At 43.2% G+C, this 22,161-nt stretch overlaps 1 protein-coding gene across 3 annotated transcripts in view; it reads right to left on the bottom strand.

The window, feature by feature from the left end:
- The window catches only part of ALS2 (alsin Rho guanine nucleotide exchange factor ALS2), a 64,559-nt gene extending 42,808 nt beyond the window's left edge, over positions 1-21,751 (bottom strand). For 2 of the 3 annotated variants that reach the window (XM_080932709.1, XM_080932707.1), the window contains exons 1-5: positions 21,228-21,282; positions 9,545-9,622; positions 7,104-7,258; positions 4,336-5,231; positions 660-1,017 (exon numbers count right to left, since the gene is read on the bottom strand). In XM_080932709.1, the coding sequence (XP_080788835.1) occupies positions 660-1,017; positions 4,336-5,231; positions 7,104-7,258; positions 9,545-9,564 (1,429 nt within the window). In that variant the 5' untranslated portion in view covers positions 9,565-9,622; positions 21,228-21,282. Of the gene's footprint in view, positions 1-659; positions 1,018-4,335; positions 5,232-7,103; positions 7,259-9,544; positions 9,623-21,227; positions 21,283-21,631 lie in introns of those variants that run through there. The other variant, XM_080932708.1, reaches the window with a different exon arrangement.
- Positions 21,752-22,161: the final 410 nt, after the last annotated feature.

Genomic DNA, 22,161 nt, shown 5'->3' on the forward strand with positions numbered 1-22,161 from the left:
CTGATGCCCTCTCCCTATCTCCATGGATACCAGACATGCACATGGTGCACAGAAATAGATGTAGGCAAAACACCCATACACATAAAATAAACTAAAAACAACAACAAGCTTTTACATATCTGGATGACTACATAGGTTAGTGGGTTTTTTTTTTTTTTTTTTTTTTTTTTTCCTTTTCTTGGCTGTCTTATTGCTGTTTGTTGGGAGACAAGGTCTAGCTATGTGGCCCTGCTGCTCTGAAACTCACTATGTAGACCAGGCTATCCTGCTACTCATAAGAGTTCTGACTGCCTCTGCTTCCAGAGTACTGGGACTGAGGTGTGGCTCACTATGCCTTGCTAGGTTAACTTTTGAAAGAATGTTACTAGGTTGTATGGTGTTGAAAACAATGTATAACATGAAGTAAATCTTATACATCAATGTGGTAGCAGGAAAATCTTTAAACAGTTGTTAAAGAAACGAAGTTATATCCTGTAACTATTTCTGAAGCAGGAACTGGCAGCTTTCTCCTAAAGCCACCATTTTAGTAAACCACCATTATAGAAACTTCAGAGCCAGAATAGCCAGCCCCATAACTGGGAAGACTAACTTGCTACATCATAGCACGTGATGCTGGGAGCAACCAGGACTCTCCAGAAGTCAATCCACCCAGGCATTACCTTGTGACAACAATCCTGGGAGGGAGAGTCTTCGACTCCCTCCCTCTGACTCTTCCTCTCTGATATCCATGAGACTTGAGCTTTTCTTCCCTTGCAGTGATTCCTGTTTCACCTGCTCTTCTCTGAGATCTTTCAGACTGTCTGGGCCCGTGGAAGCACCGCCCGACGGAGTGCCCGTCTCGCAGGGGGCAGTGCTATAAAAGTTCATAACTTTCCTGAGAGACAAGGCCCCAGCTTCGTAGGTGGCAGCCACTCTCACCCCAACAGCAGACGCACAGGAGACTACCAAGCTGTTGAGGGCTGAGGTGCTTGTGGTTGGTGGACTGTGAAGATCAGGAACTGCTTCTTCTACAAGAGGCTAACACACATACACAGTATATAAACACACAAGCAGTCGACAGTAGCTATCTGCATAAATCAAAAACAGAACCAATGACGAGGTGCCTGGCTGTAACCTTAGCGTTAAGGAGGCTGAGGTGGAAGAATGAGGCCAGCCTGGGCTACGCAGCAAACTCCAGGCCAACAACAGAACTGCTTATCTCCTGCCCCAAACCATCCCCTCCTGACGGCTGAGTTAACAGACTTCATGGGAATGGTGCTTCTGCTTGCCTAGGTGTCATGCTTCTTAGCGGCATGTTAGGACGATCTCTGGATGCTTTATAAAGCCAAGCGTGGGAAGATCGAGGCACAGAAGGGTTCAAACGGCTCTGGCTGCAGCCCTGGAGGCTGAGGCAAGAGGAGCTCAAGGTCAAAGCCAGGGGGCCTGGCCTCTCTCCCATAGGAAGACCTGTCCCAAAGAGCAAACAGACATAAAAAAATAATAATAATAACTGAATGTAATGCAAGGTGCCCTGAGAAGAAGGTTGGAAAAACTCAAATTGCTATTACTTTAATACAGTTAGGAAAAATTTAACTGATTACTTGCTACTAAGAAACAGAAGAAATAGATTTTAAGAAAAGAAGGTTGTTTCTAAACCACCTTATAACGAAGATTTAGATATAGGCATTACATAGGAGAAAGTTTTATGCCCTGACCTACTATCCCTCAAAGTACATTCTTAGCCTGACCCATCAGTGACTTATCTCCTATGACACAGTAGGTGAGCATGCTACAACCTTTGCTCTGGTTACCACAGAGGATAAAAGAAACCGGTTAATAATTAAATACATGGAGCTAGTGTTCTTAGCATGCTCTGTGGGAATATTAGAAAGTTCAACAAAAAATTCCCAGTATCGGTGACAAATAGGTTGAAATGTCAAATACTGTTTACTAAAAGGAAAAAAAAATCACTAGATATACCCAATAAACACAAAAAAGCTCCTGACATGTAACCATGGTTACACTGAAAAACTATTGCTTCTCATAGGAGTTGATGGCTGAAAAGACAGCTCAGTGGTTTAGAGCACTTGGTTCAGCCTCTAAGGCCCATGCCAGGGCGTTCACAACAACCTGCAACTCCAGTTCCTGGAGATCCAACAACTCTGACCTCCATGGGCACCTAAATTCGCATGCACATATGCACATGCAGAAACACACAACTACTCATAATTAAAAGTAATATGATTTTTTAAAGTGTTTCTGGGGACTGGAGAGATGGCTCAGTGGTTAAGAGCACTGACTCCTCTTACAGAGGTCCTGAGTTCAATTCCCAGCAACCACATGGTGTCTCACGACCATCTGTAATGGGGTCTGGTGCCCTCTTCTGGTGTGTCTGAAGATAGTGACAGTGTTCTCACATAACATTTTGAAGTTACCTCTAAGCAAATAAGTAATCTAATTAAAACAGTCAGCAGAGGCTTGAAAACTACATACAATTAAAAGCAAGTACTCTGCTGATTTAGCTCCCGTGATAAGGTGTTCAGTGTTACTGTGATTTCTACCCTTTGTGGTTGCTATATCTGTAATGCATTAATCATATCTGAGAGGGAGGCTCTTACTATTAAGGAAATGAAAGGCAGAAATCACTGCCCATAGACTTAAGCTACTGTTGGTAATGTATACTATATACATGTATGTATGCATATATGTATGCATGTACATATATGTATATATGTATGTATATATGTTATATGTGTATTCTGGCATATGTGTGTATACATATATGTGTGTATGCATGTATACGTTTTATCTTTCCTTATTCTGAGGTGCTGAAAGTCTCAAGCATGCTTGGCAAGTGCTCTATCACTGAGCAACATTCTAGCCATTCAATTGTATTTACCCAAATAAAGAAAAATTAATTACTAGCCATTTTGATTGAAGACATAATTTTAAAATTTATAGTCAACCAATAACAAAGAAGAGCATATAAATTTTTCTCTGTTCAGTGTAAGGCTAAAATGTTACTTACAAAGATTAAGTTAAATTTAATAGGAACACAAACTGCCAAAACCAACATACATGATAAAATAAGTTCAGAGAAAAATGCAGTATCTTATGGCTTTTTTTGTTTGTTTTTTGGGAATACAAAATTTTAATATTGGTAATTTGAAACCCAAATGAGCTGTGTACAATAAGCTTTTAACCTTAAAGTTAATAGATGAACGACTTTTAAAAGGATAAACTTGTCTTCAGTGTTTGTTTTTGAGACGGAAACCTCTGGAGCCTGGGGTGGCCTCAAACTTGAAATCAGGCAAAGTCAAATTTTTTATAAACACATATATTCTAAGAATCTTCTATAAACATTCTTGATAAATTAATGTTGCTTTGTTTAGATTTTTTCTTATAATAGTTTACTCTTGATTTAAAAAAAAAAAAGAGAGAGAGAGAGAGAGGTCAAATTCTAAGTTCAGAGTTTGTGTGAAGCAGGGCTGTTTGCAAAAGCATGCCACCTTCTTCCTCTGACAGGAGCTTTGGGAAGAAAAAACTGTGGAGACTGAGAGAAAAGAACAGAAGCAGTTCTGTCCTCATTAGATGCTTTGCTCCCTGCCCCCCACCTTTGGCACAAAGCAAATCCCAAGTAATCCCAAGAGAAAATAAACTGTCTTTTTGGAACAATGTGTCTCCGGGAGAGGGTGTAACCCATTCTGAAGTCTTCAATGAGAATATTTTAATAAGGCAAGTATTTCCCCACCACAAATAAAGCCCAGTAACTTGTAACTGAAAACAAAAACTAAAATTAGGACAAACCTGAAACATAAAGTTAAACCTCTAAGTTTCCTTTCTGTTCTGTTTTTACTTTTGCTTTCGTTTTGTTAATTGTAGCCCTTGCTGGCTTGATACTATGTGGCATAGGCTAGCCTCGAATTCAAAGCACTCCGGCTACAAATCACTGGCATGCACAACCTAATCTGGAGACTGTAGGTTGTGATACATTTGCCTACAACAACATGCTCTGCAACCTAGTAACCTCACTAGATGGGAGAAAACATCCAGAACAGTCCAGAAGCAGCTCTGTGAGCCTGGTTGTACTCTTCTGGGGATTTCCAAAATGTGGGGTCTCAGCCAGGATGGCAAAATACAAGCAAGGAAACAAACAGCAGAAGGCCACTTCTAAAGCAAGCCAAGTACATCTTTTTGAATTAACACAGGCTCCCTCCTCTTTGGGCTTGCTTAAAGCCTAGACACAGAGGTACAGCACCCCGGTGGGGGGAAACTTGCTGGACTTAGGGCTTTAGCTCCTAAAGGAACACAAAACCAAGACTCCACAAATAACCTGTTATAAAATGTAGCAGCTACCTGGACCTGGGGTGGCTTTTCTCCACGCTCATGGCTCTCTCTCAGCGAATGCTCTGATAGCTTCTGCAGGTATGCAGTTACCGCCTGGGTGTCTGGGTATGAGGGAGCTGTTCCCACGATGTTCTGCTGAGTGGAAATGGCACTGTCACTTGTGGTCTGAGCGCTCCCGATGTTCAGTTCAGCGCCGACCACCGTGTTCTCAAACACCTCTCCCTGCCCATCCCGCGTCTCTGGGTTAGGGCTGGTAGCAGGGCTGGCATGCTTTTCTGCTTGAGATTCCGACAGTGTCACACCTAAAGGGCAGCAATGGCTGTCTGATATTATCACATGGTCCTCTTTGTCTGTCATAGTGATGAGCAGCTGGCTGCACTGGTTGCATCTCTCTGGGATTGGCTTCAGGTCCTGGGGAGGGAGGCACTGCACAAGCGCCAGGCTGTGGAATGCACCACAGGCCACCTGGAGCACCACTCGGCCAGCAAGGTGTTCCACCTTCTGTGGCTTTGTCACTGGGAAGGTGGTGGTGATGAGACCCAGCTGACAGCCAGTGCCCCATGCCCAGATCTCTCTGCTGAGTGACAATGCCAGTGTGTGCTCCTCGCCACATGCCAACTGCAGAATCCTAACTGCTAACAAAGGGCTGGTCTCCGAGTCAGAAATGCTGACAGGACTTGGCTCTGGCACCAACTGCTGGTCAGCTACTGCACACTGCCCGGCAGCATTCTCCCCCCACATGTACACCACCCCACTTTCTGTCACGGCTCCACTGTGGAAGCTTCCTGTTGCCACAGTAACAACACGATGCCCAAGCAGGGCACTTTCTAGAAGGGGGTTGCTTGGACAAACTTCTGCTGATTCACTTTTCCAGGGAAGGGTCCCAAAGCTGTAGACCTCACCATCTGCGGTTCAGAAGAGAAAGAGGCGGGGTTAGTGAACTAAGTAGGCACTTCACTGGCGAAGGCCTTCAGAAGCATGTTGTGAAGACTCAGAAAAGCGGGCGGCGCTTTGCTCTACCCCCTTCGGCACAGCCAGCACCACAGGCTGCTACAAAAGCAGCCGGCAAACCAGACAAAGTTCCCGCTGTGCCAACCTCCATGTGCCATGCTGTGAGCTGAAATTTGTCTTTCTTCTTTTCCCTCTTTTCTTTTTTAACTACAGATTGAACCCAGGTCCTTTCCTGCCAAGCATGTACTATACCACTGAGCTCCACCCATTCCCAACTGAGCGAGTCTGCATTTTTCTGTAATCTGGACACTCAAAACCATGCTATTGCTTAACATGAGAACAATGAGACACTTTCTCGTAACTGTCCCAGCTTCTGTGAGACAGGGTCTCCTACTGAAACCTAGGCTGGCTTGGGACTAGCCATGCAGCCCAGGCTAGACTCAAACTTATGGCAGTCCTCCTGTTTCAGCCTCCTAAATGAGCAACAACATCCTGACTACAACTCTAAATAATTTTTTATTAAACCATTACTATTGATGTGTATGTGAGATGTGGGGGGAGGCTCATTCCACAGCACGAATGCAGGTCAGAGGGCAATTCCAACGAGCTGGTTCTCTCCTCAACCTTCATGCAGATGAGGAGACCAGACTCGGTTGTCGGGCTTTATGACAAGCTGAGCCATCTCACAGGCCTAATTCTAGATGTCAAGGTACCATATGCGTCAGAAGTTTCCAAATATCTTGCTTAAACATTTTCAGGTATTAGCATATTAATATTAATTAACATATCCCAAATATCTTACTTACAACAAGGGACAGTTCTATAGCTCAGTGCTGGAGTATTTTCTTAGGATTATGTGAGGCCTCAAGTTCAATCCTCAGTACTACAAAAAAAGACCCCCAGAATTCTCCCAGATATTCTTGAGAATTATACATTTTCAAATCTGTAGCATAGATACAAAACTTAGTTTACATTTTTCAAGTACTTCCTAAGATCTTAATAAAATAAATAATTTTATTAAATTAAATATTAATTTAAAATATGTGATAATAAAAAACAATATAATGCACTAGAAAGATACGCTCATGTTTGTTTTGTAACACTTCTAAATCCAGATTTAAGCTATTTCCTAGTTTTTCTTCTCAGTTCCTAAAATAAAAATATAAGACATTATTAATACTTAGATGTCCTTTATGCAGAAGTTTAAAATTAGCAATCAATGTGCATCTCGACCCAAACCAAATTTTCCAGGACTGGGTGGATAAACTGGCAACAGGATTATGACTCTCTATGTGTCTCTACCTAGAGGACGAGCACCACACAGCGTCTCTAAGCTGGCTTCTATGACCACGATGCACCGCACTGAGACACTATGACCTGTGGCTACAGGGGTAGCAGGAAGAAATCTCTGACAAGATGGAGCTCAGTTTGGATTCTGCACTCACTTCTTCTTATCCATGAGTAACGGAAGCTGAGGTACCGAGGCTCCAAGTCCTGGCACTTGACTGTTCAAAGCTCCAGGTCTTATTAGCATCACTGTTCTGATATGTCAAAGCAGCCTCTGAGAAACACTTCATGAGGTCAATTATGTGTTGACTACCATAACATTTTTAAACTACAACTCTCCCTTTTATTCCAGTTCATAGAAAGTGTTAAATTAACAAATAAATGTAGTTCTTGTAGAGGAGTTGAGATACACTTTGAGAACCAAGGGGTACAAGCTGCAGCAAAGTACAGAAAAAGCCTGCAGTAGTCAGTAACCCTTTCCTGACCTCAAGCAAGGCATGAGCAGGGCTGTCAGCAAGGCTAAGCCACCTTTCACATACCTTCTGTCAGAAGAACTCCATGCCTCACACCAAGGGCGGCCTGAAGAACTGTCTTTCCTCCCCAGCCTGGCAACCTCTCTGGTGTTAGAGAAAAGGATCCTGCCTGCCAGACATGGACTAGGCCTCTTTCCTTGGATCCTTCTGCCTCTGTTGAGCTACAAACATTTAAACACAAAACAAAATAAAACAATCATTCCCACAACTCAAAGCTGTTACCTTTTGCCCTCGATAATTCTTGAGACTGTATCTTTCCCCTCCTGTATGTCTGTGTATGTATTGGGTGGGGGGCTTGAGTTTGATATTGCACCTCCTACCAATGTAGACACAGGAAGAGCTGGGTCGGGTAGTTTAATCAGCATTTGCTTTATGTGTGACACCAGAGCTGAGGCAATACCTTTTCCAGAAAAGGCTAGAGGGTAATCTAAACCATTGATTACTTGCCTCTAAGCAATAAACAAGGCCTGAGATATTTTTATGTTTTATATTTTGGCAGCACAAATGTCCTAACTTGATGGAAAAGATATGAGGAGCTGAAATCTGCCACTTTATGTTGACTTTAAGGCTAACGGATTTACATGTGTTTGTGGTGCTGGGGACTGAGCCCAGGGCTTGCAGATAACAGGCAAGTTCTGTACAACTGAGCTGTCTTCAGTCCAGTACTTCTTAAAGTTTTTAAATATTATTATTTGTATCTGACATGTACTTGAACATGCATAAAGAGTACAACAATGTGTTAATCCTATACATGCATGTATATGTTATGGTCAGTGTAATTACTGTATTCTTCACATCAAACATTACTATTTCTTTGCATTTGGGACACTCAAATATTTTCTAATAGCTATCTGGAAATACACAGAACTGGGTGTGGTGACACTAGACTGCAATCCCAACACTAGGGAGACTAGGGGTCAAGCATTCTCAGTTGGAGGACAGTCTGAGCCTCAGAGTGAGGCAATGTCTCTATGAGAGGGGTGGAAGCAGGGAGGGATGGAGAAGGAGGGAGTCAGGGAGAGAGAGATCATTACCATCTATCATCTACCCTACAGCCTGAAAAAACATGCTAAGGCTCCTATGCAAAGACATTCGATATATTAATCACATCCTCTGGAAAGCACCGTTTTTCCTTCTAGTTTCAAGAGATCAGCTTATTGCCTTCCACATATAAGTAAGGAGATGTGGTAGGTGGGGACAGGCTTTTTATACCTGACTTCACTCAACAGAACATCCACGCATGCTGCTACAAATGACAAGACTGCATGTTTTGTTTTATTTTACGGCTGAATATAGGCAACTGATTGTACACACAACTTCTTTTAACCCATCAATGAATACTTAAAAGTTAACATCCTAGTTTGGCTACTGTCAGAGGAGTACATATTTCTTTCCGACAAAGGGATTTCCTTCCCTTTGGATATATTTATTATACAGCAGTTCCACTGGGGGCTGGGGTATAGGTGTTTGTGTTTTGAGACAGTCTACATAGCCAGGCTTGCTTCAAAGTCCTACTTCTCAGGCCTTAACTTCTCATGTGCTGGGACAGACAAGGGCAGGACACCATATCTGCCTTTTTCTAGTTTGTGAGGACCCTCTATTATTCTCCATCATTTAGATCTTTTTAAAGAATAAAACTCCTAACTGACAACAGTCCTCTATGTCTTCCTTAGACTGTTAAGAAAGAATTCTCTCCACACCTCCCACTGAGACAGTATCTCAATGTGCAGTCCTGGCTGGCCTGGAACTCTCTATGTAGACCAGGCTGGCCCCAAACTCAGAGATCTGATTGCCTCTGTCTCCCAAATGCTATGACCAATGATATGTGCTACACATGATGCTTTTGTTTGCTTGTTTCTAGCAAACACATATTCTTCTATTTTAGTGGAAGCAGAAAAATTTGTTTAAACGTCTCTACTTTTGCTAAACAATATTTCCTTAAATTTTAATTGGGCTAGCTGCACAGTGGTACGCCTTTAATCCCAGCGCTCAGAAGGCAGAAGCAAGCGGATCTCTGAGTTGAAGGCCAGCCTGGTCTACAGAGTGAGTTCCAGCACAGCCTGGGCTACATAAAGAAACCCGTCTCAGAAAAATAATAAAATAAAATAAATTATTACTGAGCTTAACAATGTATGGAAGGAAATCCACAACTTAATCTTTTTAGTATCTTCAGTGAGTAGTTTTCTAAGGCGAGACTGAAACTTAAAGGCTGTCTACAAGAGTTTTTTAAGATAATAAAATCCCTTTATAAGCATAAGAAACTAATAAAACTTTTCTCTAATCACCTTTACTTAAATAATTTTGTCTCTTTACCTACCAACTGCAAATGCAACCATGTGCTCCTACTTAGTACCACTGAAAAGAAAATCAAACTCAAGAAATATTAATTTCAAACACGTGGAGTTGTTTGTTGTGCTATCCTAGAAGAAGGGGGGGGGGACATTTACCTTTTCTTCTTTGAGTCCATCGGTCAGGAGGAATACTCCATCACCAAATCATTTCGTTAGCAAAAGCTCTACCGAGACCTAAATAGAGAACACTAGGTAAGCACAAAGAGTGGAAGGATACTGGAATACTCTGCCAGTGTGTCTATTTGAAAGGGAGGGGAGGGGAGGGGAGAGGGAGAGCAGGCCTCTAACAAGTGTACATTCAAGAAACTATTTAACGGTTTCATACCCTGCCTACTCAAAGTCAAATACCAAGACTGAGCCTGCCCACAGAGCTTATAAAATGCCTGCTGGCCGTCAAATGTAATGTCAAAGAAGAAAAGGCTGAAACCTAACTGTTCCAGGAAACAAATTTATCAGGTTCATAAAAAGTATTATAAAGGAGGAAATTCAATCTGCAAATCAACATATTCAGGACAAAAATGTCACATGGATAGTGGTAGTTTAGATGTCCCCCATCTATGTGAATACCTGTCCCCAATGGATGGAACTATTTGGGAAGGATTAGGAGGTGTGACCTTGCTGGGGGGCAGGCTTTGAGGTTGAGAGCCAAGTAGAATTCCCAGTGCACTCTACCTTCTATTTGCAGTTCCAGATGTGAGCCCTCCACTGCTGCTGCTGCTTTGCCTTCACTCTGCCTAAGCCCAATAAAACATGCTCTTTTACAAGCTGCTGTAGTCATGGCCTTTCATCACAGTGACAGGAAAGTAATACCCATATCAAGGTTACTTTTTAAGTGCTCTGGGACATAAAAACTTAAATTCCAACTGGGAAAGATTTTTTTTTTAAATCTCAGTAATGTATTATATTCAAGTCATTCTAATTTTCAGTAATGAACACAAACGTTAATTACTAAATTTCTTTGTGTTTAACTAAAATATAACACTTTCCATTTACTGGAACTTCTGTGGTAATTTCCCGAAGTCAATCTCAATTCAGTACTAACAAGCTTCAAACACAGAAGGGCTAGAAGAAATGTGAATTTTAAATGAGCTACTTCTAGGCCCACCATTTGCCATTTGATCTACACAGGATAAGAGTATTGGTGTGGCAGAAGCCCTTCCCCCTAGCCAATCAGCAGCTCAGCATCTCTGTGACATTACTATACCTAACATGCTAGCTGTGGGAAGAGCTGACCGAAGCGCTCCTGTGCCCAGTGCTCTCTGCTGCTTCTTTCCAACACAGCTGGCCGTGCTGCCTGGAAGCCAATGAAGTCCCACTGTAGTTTAATAAACTAATGGGAGGGCACTTGGCACACATGGGCTCTGGACTAGTTCTCCAGTGTCCATGCCCCCAAATATTAAAATAAAAGCCTCCACCCAAAACCCAGGTATAGTAGTTTATGACCACAATCCCAGCTCTAAGGAAGCTGAGGCAGAAGACTAAAAATTCAAAGTCAAGCTGGTCATGGCACGCACCTGTGGCCCTAACACTAGGTGGATGGAGGCTAAATGATCTTGAGCTCAAGGCCAGCCTAGGCTACATAAGCACTACCTCAATAAGTAAATACATTAATTGGTAAGAAAGAAAGAAAAAGTTCAAGGCTAGCCTGAATATACAACAATCATTCAGTGAAAAAGAGCTAAATAAAAACTGTTGTGTGAAAATAATGACCCACGAGTTTAAAACTCAATGTTTAAAAAAAAAAAAAAAAAAGTAAAACAAACAAGCAAAGGGAATACTGGACACATTCCAATTTAACAATGCCCATAATAGCACCAAAATTTATTTTAAAATATACAGGCAACAAAGCTCTATTTCTGTGGCCCTTATAATACTTGGACCACATGTATAATTTTCTGCAGAGGGCACAGCACGGTCACTGCTCTGCAAACAACCCACACTGGCAGGGCATCTAGGTCCATCTGTTTCTTCCAGACTGCCTGGAATCTCACTGCTTCCCATCTGTGTATCCGGAGGAAATTACTTTCTACCTTGTAAGTGTTTAATTTAGAATGGCTTGGGATCAAATTTGGATGAAAGGAACTATAAACAGATGGTAAATTTGAGTAAACTTGATGCTATTAGTACAGAGAGTTATTACTGTACTAACTCTCTGTTCATGATGGTAACTAGCTCTGGTGAGATGATCGTTTCCCAGTGTGCAGTGAATGCTCACTCTAGACTCGTCTGTATAGGCCAAGGGCTGCACTTCAGATTACATTTTAACACTACCTAGCAGGAGCCAGAGGACCCTTCTAGGAGGGCATGAAATTGTAGAGCCACACCTCATTCCTGAAATAGATCCACATCAAAGCTTAGCAACCAAACTTGAGGTACACTGACTATGATGGCACTTATGATCCCAGCTATCAGGAAGCTGAGGCAACAGAACTGCCATGAGTTCAAGGCCACCCTGGGCTGCAATGGTGAGTTCCAGTCTAGCCTGAGCTGTAGTATAAGAGGCTGTCAAAAAAAAAGAAGTGGTTTAAGAAAGCAAAACTATCCAACAAAAGTGGAGGCTCACGAGATGGCTCTGCAGTGAAGAGCAAGCACTGCCTTTGCACAGGACACACGTTCAGTCCCCAGCTCCAGGGGCACCAACACTTCTTGCATTTTTCAGGCACCTGCCTACACTTTCATGTCCATGTGTTCACACACACATACACACACACACACACACACACACACACACACACACACACACACACATTTTCCTAATAAACACATTTAAAAAAGGGGGGGGGCTGGCAAGATGGCTCAGTGGATAAAGGTATTTGCTGCCAAGATTGTCTGACTTGACCTGAATTCAGTCACTGGGACCCACGTAGTGGAAGGAGAACGTACCCTCTGACCTACATATGTATACATGTCAATACATGTATATACATGAACACAAAGAATAAATAAGTTAAAGGAGCATACAAAGACATTTTTTAAGGAAAGAAACGATAACAGAACTGGGTGAAAAATGCTACAGAGCTGACCCTCAAAATGTGCAAAGGCCAAGGAAGAGGAGCGGCAGCTACCAACCTGAGGAGAAAAACTGCAGAAAAAGATAGTCAAAGAACCTTTTCTGGCCTAGTTCAACCCATAGCAGACGTTTCGCTTGCAGAACTAGACCTTATTCTTTTTGGCCTTTCACTCACAGAACTTAACAACTAGAACCATTAGTCTAGGTTGCCTGTGGGGGTTGACTTATCTTCAAGGCCGTTCCATAGATCAACAGACTCTCCATAAGACAGGCAACCTAGACTAATGGTTCTAGTTGTTAAGTTCTGTAAGCGAAAGGCCAAAGCTAGACTCAGTGGGGGACCACTTTATAAGCTATAATCTCCTTCACAGCAGAAGGATGTAACCCTCCAATGACGCATTAAAACTAAGAGCAAACTGGTTCTCACAAAACTGACAACACCTTTAGAGTCCACTGGCTACACAGCTTCCTGTGAGGAAGAAATGGGCTGCGTATAGTTAAAGATGATGTTTTAATATAAGGATCTGGGAATGTCCAAAGAGTATGGTCTAGAGTCCTAATCATTGAGGGGGGAGGGAAGCGCTATAAGCCACCTTGGTGATATATGCCTATAATCCCATAACTTGGGAAGCTAAGACAGGAGGATTGCCTTGAGTTTGAGGTCAGCCTAAGTAATAATACAAGATCCTGTTTTTAAAAAGAAAATCTATGAATCATCTATTTTATTAGACTCAGAAATCCAAAGTCCAAAGACTCTGAAAGCTACCTTTTTACCCCCTTTTTTCACAGCAAAAATTCAATATGACCTCGATTCAGCCAACTATAAAATCTGACCTGAACCAATAAGGGGCTGATATTTTGCCTAGGGCAAATACTGTCATGCCCCTCTTGTTACAGAACTATCAATATGATCACAAGCTGGCACAGAACCCCGGGGAGGTGGTACATAATACAGTTTACCCTGTGTTCAGGAGAGAAAAAAGCTCAGTTCCAAAACATATCTCAACATTTCCAAATAAGGGACTTGGAACCTATTCTTTTTTTAAAAATCACTATAATTTTTAGTACACATCTCCCAGATTTTAACTTCTTCAGACTTCGTTCTGCTTCTTCAGTGTGCCTTGTTTTTATTTAGGGTAGGGAGTGGAGATAAAGTCTTAAATGTTGCCCAAGCTAGCCTCAAACTACTGGGCTGAAGTGATCCACCTGCAACCAGGGGCCCACTGTACTATCTTGTGTTTTTCTAATATGATAGCGCTCTATAAAGAAGATATTAACCTCAAGATGAAAAGAAGCTAACTTGTATTCTCTCTCCTCCCCACCATCTTCTCCGCCTCTCTCCTCTTTTAGCCCTAGCTGGCTTAGAATTGGCTATGTAACTAGGCTATTCTCACATCTAAAGACTCAATTCTCATCTCTGCCCAGGGAGTATGGAGAATGCAAGAATGTGCCACCATACCACGCTACGTCTCTGCACGCTGGCTTAAAATAGGTATCTGGAAGCAGGAGTATAACACTTGTCTAACAAGTCCAAGGCAAGCCCTGCATGGGGTATTTTGATTAAAGTAATAGCAACTACCTTTACAAGAATAACGATAATTAGTGATTAAGACTGAACAGGACCAGTGAGATGGCCATGTGGGTAAACCTGCCACCAAAGCTGACAACTTCAGTTTAGTCCCTGGAACCCACAGGGCAAAAAGAGAAAACTGGCTCCCAAAACTTGTCCTCTGATCTCCACTTGCTCATCACGTCATGAACACACCCACACAGACTTAAAAATCACACACACACATAACATACACAACTTAATTTCTAAAAATGACCACACATTAAGATAGGCTACCCTGGGCTACACCTGACTCTCAACCTTGGTTCAAGAAAAGTAAAGCCAGGGACAGGAAAGTGGAACTGAGAAAACTGTATTATGAGCTCTGAAAGGAATTCACAGATTAACCAATGGCACTGGTGACTTGCACACAAAAACTAGATTTTCAAGTAGACATCCACAGTTTGTTTCTTTTTGTCTCCACAGGTCGGGTGGAATTAGGAAACAGAACTTCACACCGCAGCCCAGGTTGCTTTGAATTCTGTAATTCTCCTGCCTTGGGCTTGTAAATCCCAAGATTACATATATGAATCACTACACTTGACTAGTGTTTCCTCTTTGAAGTTTGAGTTACAATCTGCTGTAATGAAATTAGCCAGAGTTCACACTGTGGATATAGTGACTTAAGAGAACCTGGTATTTTACACAGGTAAAATACTTAATAATGCTTTTAGAGTCTTGGTCACTGTGTTTGCCTGTGAGTTAAGGCACTCTTGGACTCTATTATCTCACTACAAACATTCTAGATACCAACAACTTCTTTCCAGATTCCCTGCTACTCACACCTTTACCAGGTGTGCAAGGCTGGGGACAGCTCACCTGCACGAACAGACATGCTAACCAACTCTAACTGTCAAAGCCATCTCAAATCTCAGCCTCTCCTCAAGACGCCCTTAAAGTCCTGAGTAGGGGAACTCAGCACGTTAAAGCGGGAATGAATTCATGCCTGGTTAGAGAGCTACCTTACTTACAACTTTGTATTTATAGGATAATGCCCTTACTTAGTCTTGACCCATTTAAGCTCCTGAGGTCAGAAAGCATGAAGTTTTTTACGCTTTGTATCCATACTAACCACTACAAACAAGCTGACTACATTTAAGGGAAAACCTAATAGAAGGCACAGCCCCAATACTCAGCTTATAGTCTGCTTGCTTTCTGTTGTTGTTGTTTTGTTTGTTAACTTTTTATACATCTATTTAGAGAGATCAAGAATGAGGGTGTGTGTGTGTTAAGTGTGTATGTGCACAGGGTGAAGAGCAGTGCATGAAGATCAGAGGGCAAATTATAGAAGACAGTCTCCTTCCACCATGTGGGTCAAGGGGACTGAATTGATGTGGTCAGGCTTGGCACCTTTACTCTGAGCCTCTCCCCACACTAACCCTTCTTCCAACGGCTTGATGCTTTAACCTAGACCTAGCAGAACTGAGTACACTTCTGATTGTGAGAGTCCTCTAGGTACAGCTATGTGGCCATTGCACAAGAAACGCCCAGTAACACCCATTTAGTTCCTTTTTGTACCTCCTGTGCAACTTAAAAATTTGAGTTTTCCGAAATCAGTAAAATTCCCGTGAAGTATTTTATAATATTGCCATGGCATAAGAGGCGTAAATTGTTATAGCGTCTTGGGAATTGGATATAACTGTCAGAATTATAATATCTTAGGACAATGCATTTACTAATATACCCAATTCAAATTAAACAAAGTGCTCATTACTTCATGACCACATAAAATCTGTCTATATCCAAACTCCTTTCACAGCATTATGAATGCATTTTCTCCCTGTACTTTAATTTCAACACGGTTTTATGCTCGACTCTCCCAAGAATCCCTACCATTCCCACTTCCCTGCAGCCTTTAAAACAGGCCTCACTCCTTATGTCCTGGAGAAGGCATTTCCCAGGACAGAGTCTGTTTCCTCTCTGCAGAACTGTTCTGCAGACAGGAGCTGCCAGGCACACTGCTGTCCCTCTGCAGGAGACAAGAGCTGTTTCAGACTCTACTACTTTAAAGCTACAAGCAAAATAATGTACACAGGAAAAGAGCCCTGGGGTAAAAAAAAAAAAGTGCAGTTCCACCAAACCATCTTAGTCACTTATAAAAATAAATTATCAAGCCTATAACAGATAATAAAATATTTCAAGCTTGCTTCACCCCACCACCGAGGATGGTCTCAGCTTGCGACTCTTGTCCACACCTCCCAGGAGCTAGGTTAGAGGTGTGTGCCACTGCCCAGGAAGGTTCACATGGAGCTGCCGACTCTATAAATACAACCCTACAGTTCGGTTTGCACAGCACAGCTTGCTGTTCACTCTCTTAGCTGTACATCCCTTAGCTGTACACATACACATCAACAAAGCTACTGATCCCAGCTGACGAGGAACAAGCCTTACTGTAGGTAAATACCCTCTGGCACTGGCTTCTTTCACTAAAGATAATGTCCTTTGTGTAAGTACAGACCCAGTTCACTCCTTTTACCAGGGGAAAAGTACACTCAGCTGCGTGAACAACCAGCTAGCCTGTTTTCCGGGAGTGCAGCTGGATTGTTCTACTTCACTGACGTTATAAAGTGTTCTATCATCAGTCTTGTTACCTCTGTTCGGAAAACTGCCCCAAATTTAAGTTGAAAACTTGACTCAACTGTATAACTCACTGGCCGCAAAATGAACTGCCCAAAAATCCCGTCTTAATTGTGAGAATTGGAAAACACAAAGCAACAAACAAACAAACAAAACCTGCATATCTTCTTCAAATTTAAAAGAATTATATAATCACTCAAAATTTCTCAATAACTTACTGATTTTTTTATTATTATTATTTTAATTTTTAGTCAGGCAGAGTGCTGCATGCTTATAGTCCCATCACACAGAAGGCTGGGACGAGAAGATGGTGAGTCTAGGCCAGCCTGAACTACATATCAAAAAACAAAGCAAAAGCAAAATCAAACAAAGGGCACAAGCTAAACAGATCACCATCCTATGTCCCGGAGACGAGTGGACCAGACAGGAAAGTGAGCGCAACACCATAAAGAACCACCTCATACCTTGTTTCGGCTCACTGATATTCTCTTAAGGCCTGACATAAGAGCTGACACTTTTTATTACTTAAAAAACAAATTGTTTGGTTGGTCATTATTGGGAGAGAGAAACAGAAAATAAAAGTCTCCTAAAAAAGAAACACCAGGCTGGGGAGACTGTTCAGTATCCCCAATACTCGGGTAGAAGTCGGCTCAGCTGCATGTCTGAGGAGGCATGAAGGGGTTAGCAGATAGATAGATAGACAGACAGACAGACAGACAGCAGATGACCTCTATCCTGCCTACACACACGCACCCCACTTAAACACAACCCTTCTTACTCTGTAACTCAACCCACAATTCTAGGCTGGCCTAGAACTATGTTGCCCTGTCCGCCCACTTGAAATCTCCTGACTAGGTCTCTGGAGTGCTGGGATTGCAAGCAGACATCACTGTGAAAAGCTGTTTTCTTTCTTTTTTGTTGAGAGAGTACAGGGGCAGGGAGGGTCTCACAACATAGTTCTAGCTGTCCTGCAACTCACTGTGTCGATAGACCAGGTTGCCCTGCTTCACTATGTAGACCAGGCTGTACTGTAACTCACACCCTGTAGACCAGGCTGGCCTTGAACTCACTAAGATATCTCTCAACACCAGTACCTGATTCTCCACTAAAATCCTTTCTTGAAGGCAGGCACGGCTTTAATCCCAGCACTCAGGAGGTAGAGGCAGACAGATCCCTGAATTCCAGGCCAACACAGAACAATTTCCAGGACAGCCAGGACAGAGAAACCTAGTCTCAAAAAAGCAGGGTGTGGTGGTTCATGCCTACAATCCAGCCCTGAGAGACTGAGACCATCTTAAACTACAGAGTGAGTTCCAGGCTAGCCTGGGTAACAGACTGAGACTTGAACTGGTTGGGTTTTGTGGGAGGTGCCAGCCCTAGGCAAATGGATCTGGATGGTGTAAGAAAGGTAGCAGAGGGTGAGTGAGCCTAAAGGCAAGTCAGTAAGTAGCTTTCCTCCAAGGCTCCTCCTGGCCCTGAACTCTTGGTCCTTCTGCCCCTGGAGTGTTGGGGTCACAGGCCTGCACCTGCCCAAGCCACCAGTGCTGACCAGGCTCCTGACTGCATTCCTGCCCTGACTTCCCTCAAGTGATGGGGTGATGTGAACCACATAAACCCTCTTCTCCTCAAATGGCATTTGGCCATGGTGCTTATCACAGAAACAGAGGACAGGACAGACCCTCTCACAAAAGAAAACACACTTCTCTCCAACATCGCCTCTGCTTCATTAAAAAGAACTATAGAAAGCTCTTACAGGCTGCTGCCGTCGTTTAGAAATAACTGTTAGAAGGAATGTGACATGGATGAATGTAGGCCTGTAATCCCAATATTCCAAAGACAGAGGCAACAGAACCAAGAGTTCAAGGCCAACCCTGACTACTCCACTGTATGGCATGTTTGGAAGAGGCCTCAGACTACTTGTTTTAGACTCAGCTGATCACACAGAAACTAAAATCAGAACTCCAGCAATATTCTCACTAGTCTTCTTCACTTAAAGAAGTAAAGACAATCCAACAGCCAAAGTGGGGTATGTGTGGTGGGACACACCTGTAATCCCAGCAGTCCAGAAGCTGAAGCAGGAGGATTGAAAATTCAACACTGGTCCAAACTACAAACCAAGACCTTAGCTCAAAAATAAATAAATGTAGTTTCTGAACATTATGTAATATTTCTTCCCAAATTACCTGTCTAATACTACTATAGACTACTATGTTTTCAAAAAAAAATTATTACACTTATTTATTTATTATTGTGTGTGTCTATGCAAGCCTCTGGAGGTCAGAGGTCAACTCAGGGCAGTCAGTTCAGTTCTTTTATCGTGAGTTTCAGGAACTTAACTAAAGTCATCAGGCTTGGTGACAAGTACCTTTACCTGCCGAGCCACCTCCCTGGCCTATGCTTTCCAATTTTAACAATATGAAACAGCTTTTGGACTATGAACTCCAAATCTGCCAATACTAGCCATAATCCATGAAGTCATAAATTTTAACGAGGTGAAGATTATATCAGGATTTCTCATATTGAAATGCCTTTATGAAATACCAAAGCTACGAGAGATAAGCTTAAAATCATTTTTTCTTCTAAATACAAATTGTAAGGATATTTCTGAAATGAACATGGTTGTTCTATCAGAGACTGACAACTGGGAAGCCTGTGTCCCTGGAGGGTCCTCCTACCTACTGCTGACTGGGCAGAGAAGCTTGTGCCTTGTGAGGGTGCCTCCCACCACCTTACCTGTCACCCTCCCTGCTCACTTCATGCCAGTGCTTAAAACTGTCATAACCTTTTAATAAACCCAACTCTGCTTCATTCAAAATATCTTTCCTGCTTTTAAAAAACAAAAGGTCACTATGTAGCCTGGTTCCTGATATACCAAAAAAAAGTAGTAACAATAAAGAGTTAATATATATGAGTCACCCCAGGGTCCAAGCATAGTAATGAATGATACATAAACCATACTGTAAGTACTAATACCAGAAAAGCCCAGTGTAGAGATAAGGAAACTGAGGCAAAGAGGATCAAAGAAAGATGTGTTCAAGGTATTTCTAGATCCAAAGCCTGGGACCCATATCACTATGGTAAACCAGACTGGGCTACACAGTGAGTTAATGAATCAAAAATGTAAAATAACCAGCAAATTTTCACTGATCTCACTACCTAACACACTGTGATGGCTATTCCTAGTTGTCAACTTGACTACATCTGGAATGAACTACAACCCAGAAATGGAGGGTTCACCTGTGATCCAGATCTTAAAGCCAGAATATGCAAGCTTCTGACCCAGATCTTGACATGAAACATACAGATCTTGAGGCCATGAAAAGCTCAGGGCTAGGCAAGGTAGTACAAGCCTTTAATCCTGGGAGACTGAGGCAAGCAGATCTGAGTTCAAGGCCAGCCTGGGATGAAGCAAATTCCAAATCTGGGCCACACCTTCTGCTAGAGGTCTACATGGGGACACTGGAAGAAGGAAGGCTCTCTCAGCCTGCTTGTACTTACTTGCCAGCACATCTGTTGGAACCTACTTCTTTAGGATTCCAGCTTATTCAGAAGACCAGCAGAAACAACTACCCTCATGGGACAGAGCAACTATCAGGTTCTTGGACCATTCACAGCTGCCCATTGTTGGGTTAGTTGGACTGCAGACTGTAAGTCATTACTATAAATCCCCTTAATATAGACATTCCATACATTCCATGAGTCTAGAGAACCCTAGTACACACATGTATATGAGAAAAACAAAAAAGTATGACTTACAACTTTGTTGCATTTTCTTACCTGCTCCGAATAAACCTACATCACACACACAAGTTTATCCTTGACCGCCATTTAAAGAACAGGTACAACTCTAAGAACAATAAAGTAAGAACCTTAATTTGGGTACAGCAGTCAGTTAACCTGCAAGAAAACGCTTTTCTTCACCACCCCAATTCAACCAGTGTGGTTTTCCTCTTTGGTAACCACAGAAATACAACAGTAGCTTGCTTCTACAAGTCTACAGTTGCTTGTCTGCAAACAGCCCTGTTGCCTGGAGGGCCAACATCAACGTGAGGACCATTTTCTTAAGATTGCTCCTGTGTTCTTCCCGGTCTCCACGAAGCTTATTCTCTCCTTTGATGGGTCACTTGATATATTAAGGGATTTGGCCAAACTGCCATTGACCAATACCAAAGTCCTTTTCATTTTCCGCAAACCTTGTTTCAAACCAGTATCTGCCCCCCCCCCCCTTCACTTTTTACCGCGATTTGCATCCTGGGGCAAACCCACCTAGGACACTCAGCAAGGTTCACTTGGGCGCCCAGCTGGCAAGACTGGGCGCCCAGTGTGGACGTTCAAAAAACCCTCTGAATGAATGGGCGGAAAGCAGCGTGGGTGGAAGCGGGAAGAGGGGACCCGAAGGAATGCCACACAGCTCGGACCTCGGCAGTGGCGCCGAGACCGGGAGGGTGGGACCGGGGCCGAGCCACCACGTCCGAAGCTCTTCCACGGGCAGGCGCCGTCCCCGCAGGCCAGCCCAGCGCGCTCCCACACCTCCGCCGACCCGCCTTCGAACCCGAGGACCGCCCGGACCCGCGCGGGCTCACCTGACGCTCCCGCAGCTCCGCGCTCCTCGCCCGGCGCGAGCCCGACTGCACCGCGGGTACGCGAGATCAGCTGATTCACGGGGGCGGGGCCTCCAGGTAGGGGCGGGGCCTCCGGCGGGCGGGCTGGAGAGTCAGGCCCGCAGAATAGGGAGGGCTAGGCAAGAGCCCGTGACGGTGTCCGATAGGGATCAAGATTGCTCCGAACGCAACAGCAACTGCAGGCAAGTCAGGGCAGAACCAATTGTCCTAGGGCGCAGTGTAGAAGCAACCAACCGAAAGACTTGGGGAACCGACCTAGCGCCATGAGCGTTTCCATGGTAACGATAGGCCGTGCTTTGAGGATGGAGGCTGCTGCAAGTTTTGTTACCTCCCCAAACTGCGAGAGATAAAGAGAAAAATCTTACCTCTTAGGACATGACTGCACACGTCTTTAGTAATCCCAAGGTTTGTAAAATGAAGATAGCAGAATCAGGAATCCGAGGCCAGCCTTAAGACCCTGTCTCAAGAAAAATAACAAAAGTGGAAATACGAACTCTCTTTAAGCTGCATTTTCATGGATTATTCCCTAGTGATGATAGCTTCCTTCCCTCCCCATGACGTCATCTCTTCCCGAATGTGCGTCTGCCGCGTGTCCACCCCAAACGGTAGAGTAAGGGTGAGGTAGGAAGAAATTATTTCCTCCGGGCTCTTCGATACACAACGTTAAAATTGTTTTGTTTGCTTCACGGTCTCACAACAATCCACACTTGCCACGGTCTTAACCCTCCCGCTGCACCCCCAAGTCCTCCTTTGAACATTTTCTGTAACAGCTGCTTTTGGAGCACAAGCAAGAGAAAAATCTGCTGCTACAGAGTGTGCGTCGCTGAACCTACAGTGTACTCCCATTTAAAGATAGATATATTCCCCGAATCTAATGCTCCTGCGTATAATGCCC

The sequence above is a fragment of the Micromys minutus genome (assembly GCF_963924665.1).
Source record: "Micromys minutus genome assembly, chromosome: 19".
Lineage (NCBI taxonomy): Eukaryota > Metazoa > Chordata > Mammalia > Rodentia > Muridae > Micromys > Micromys minutus.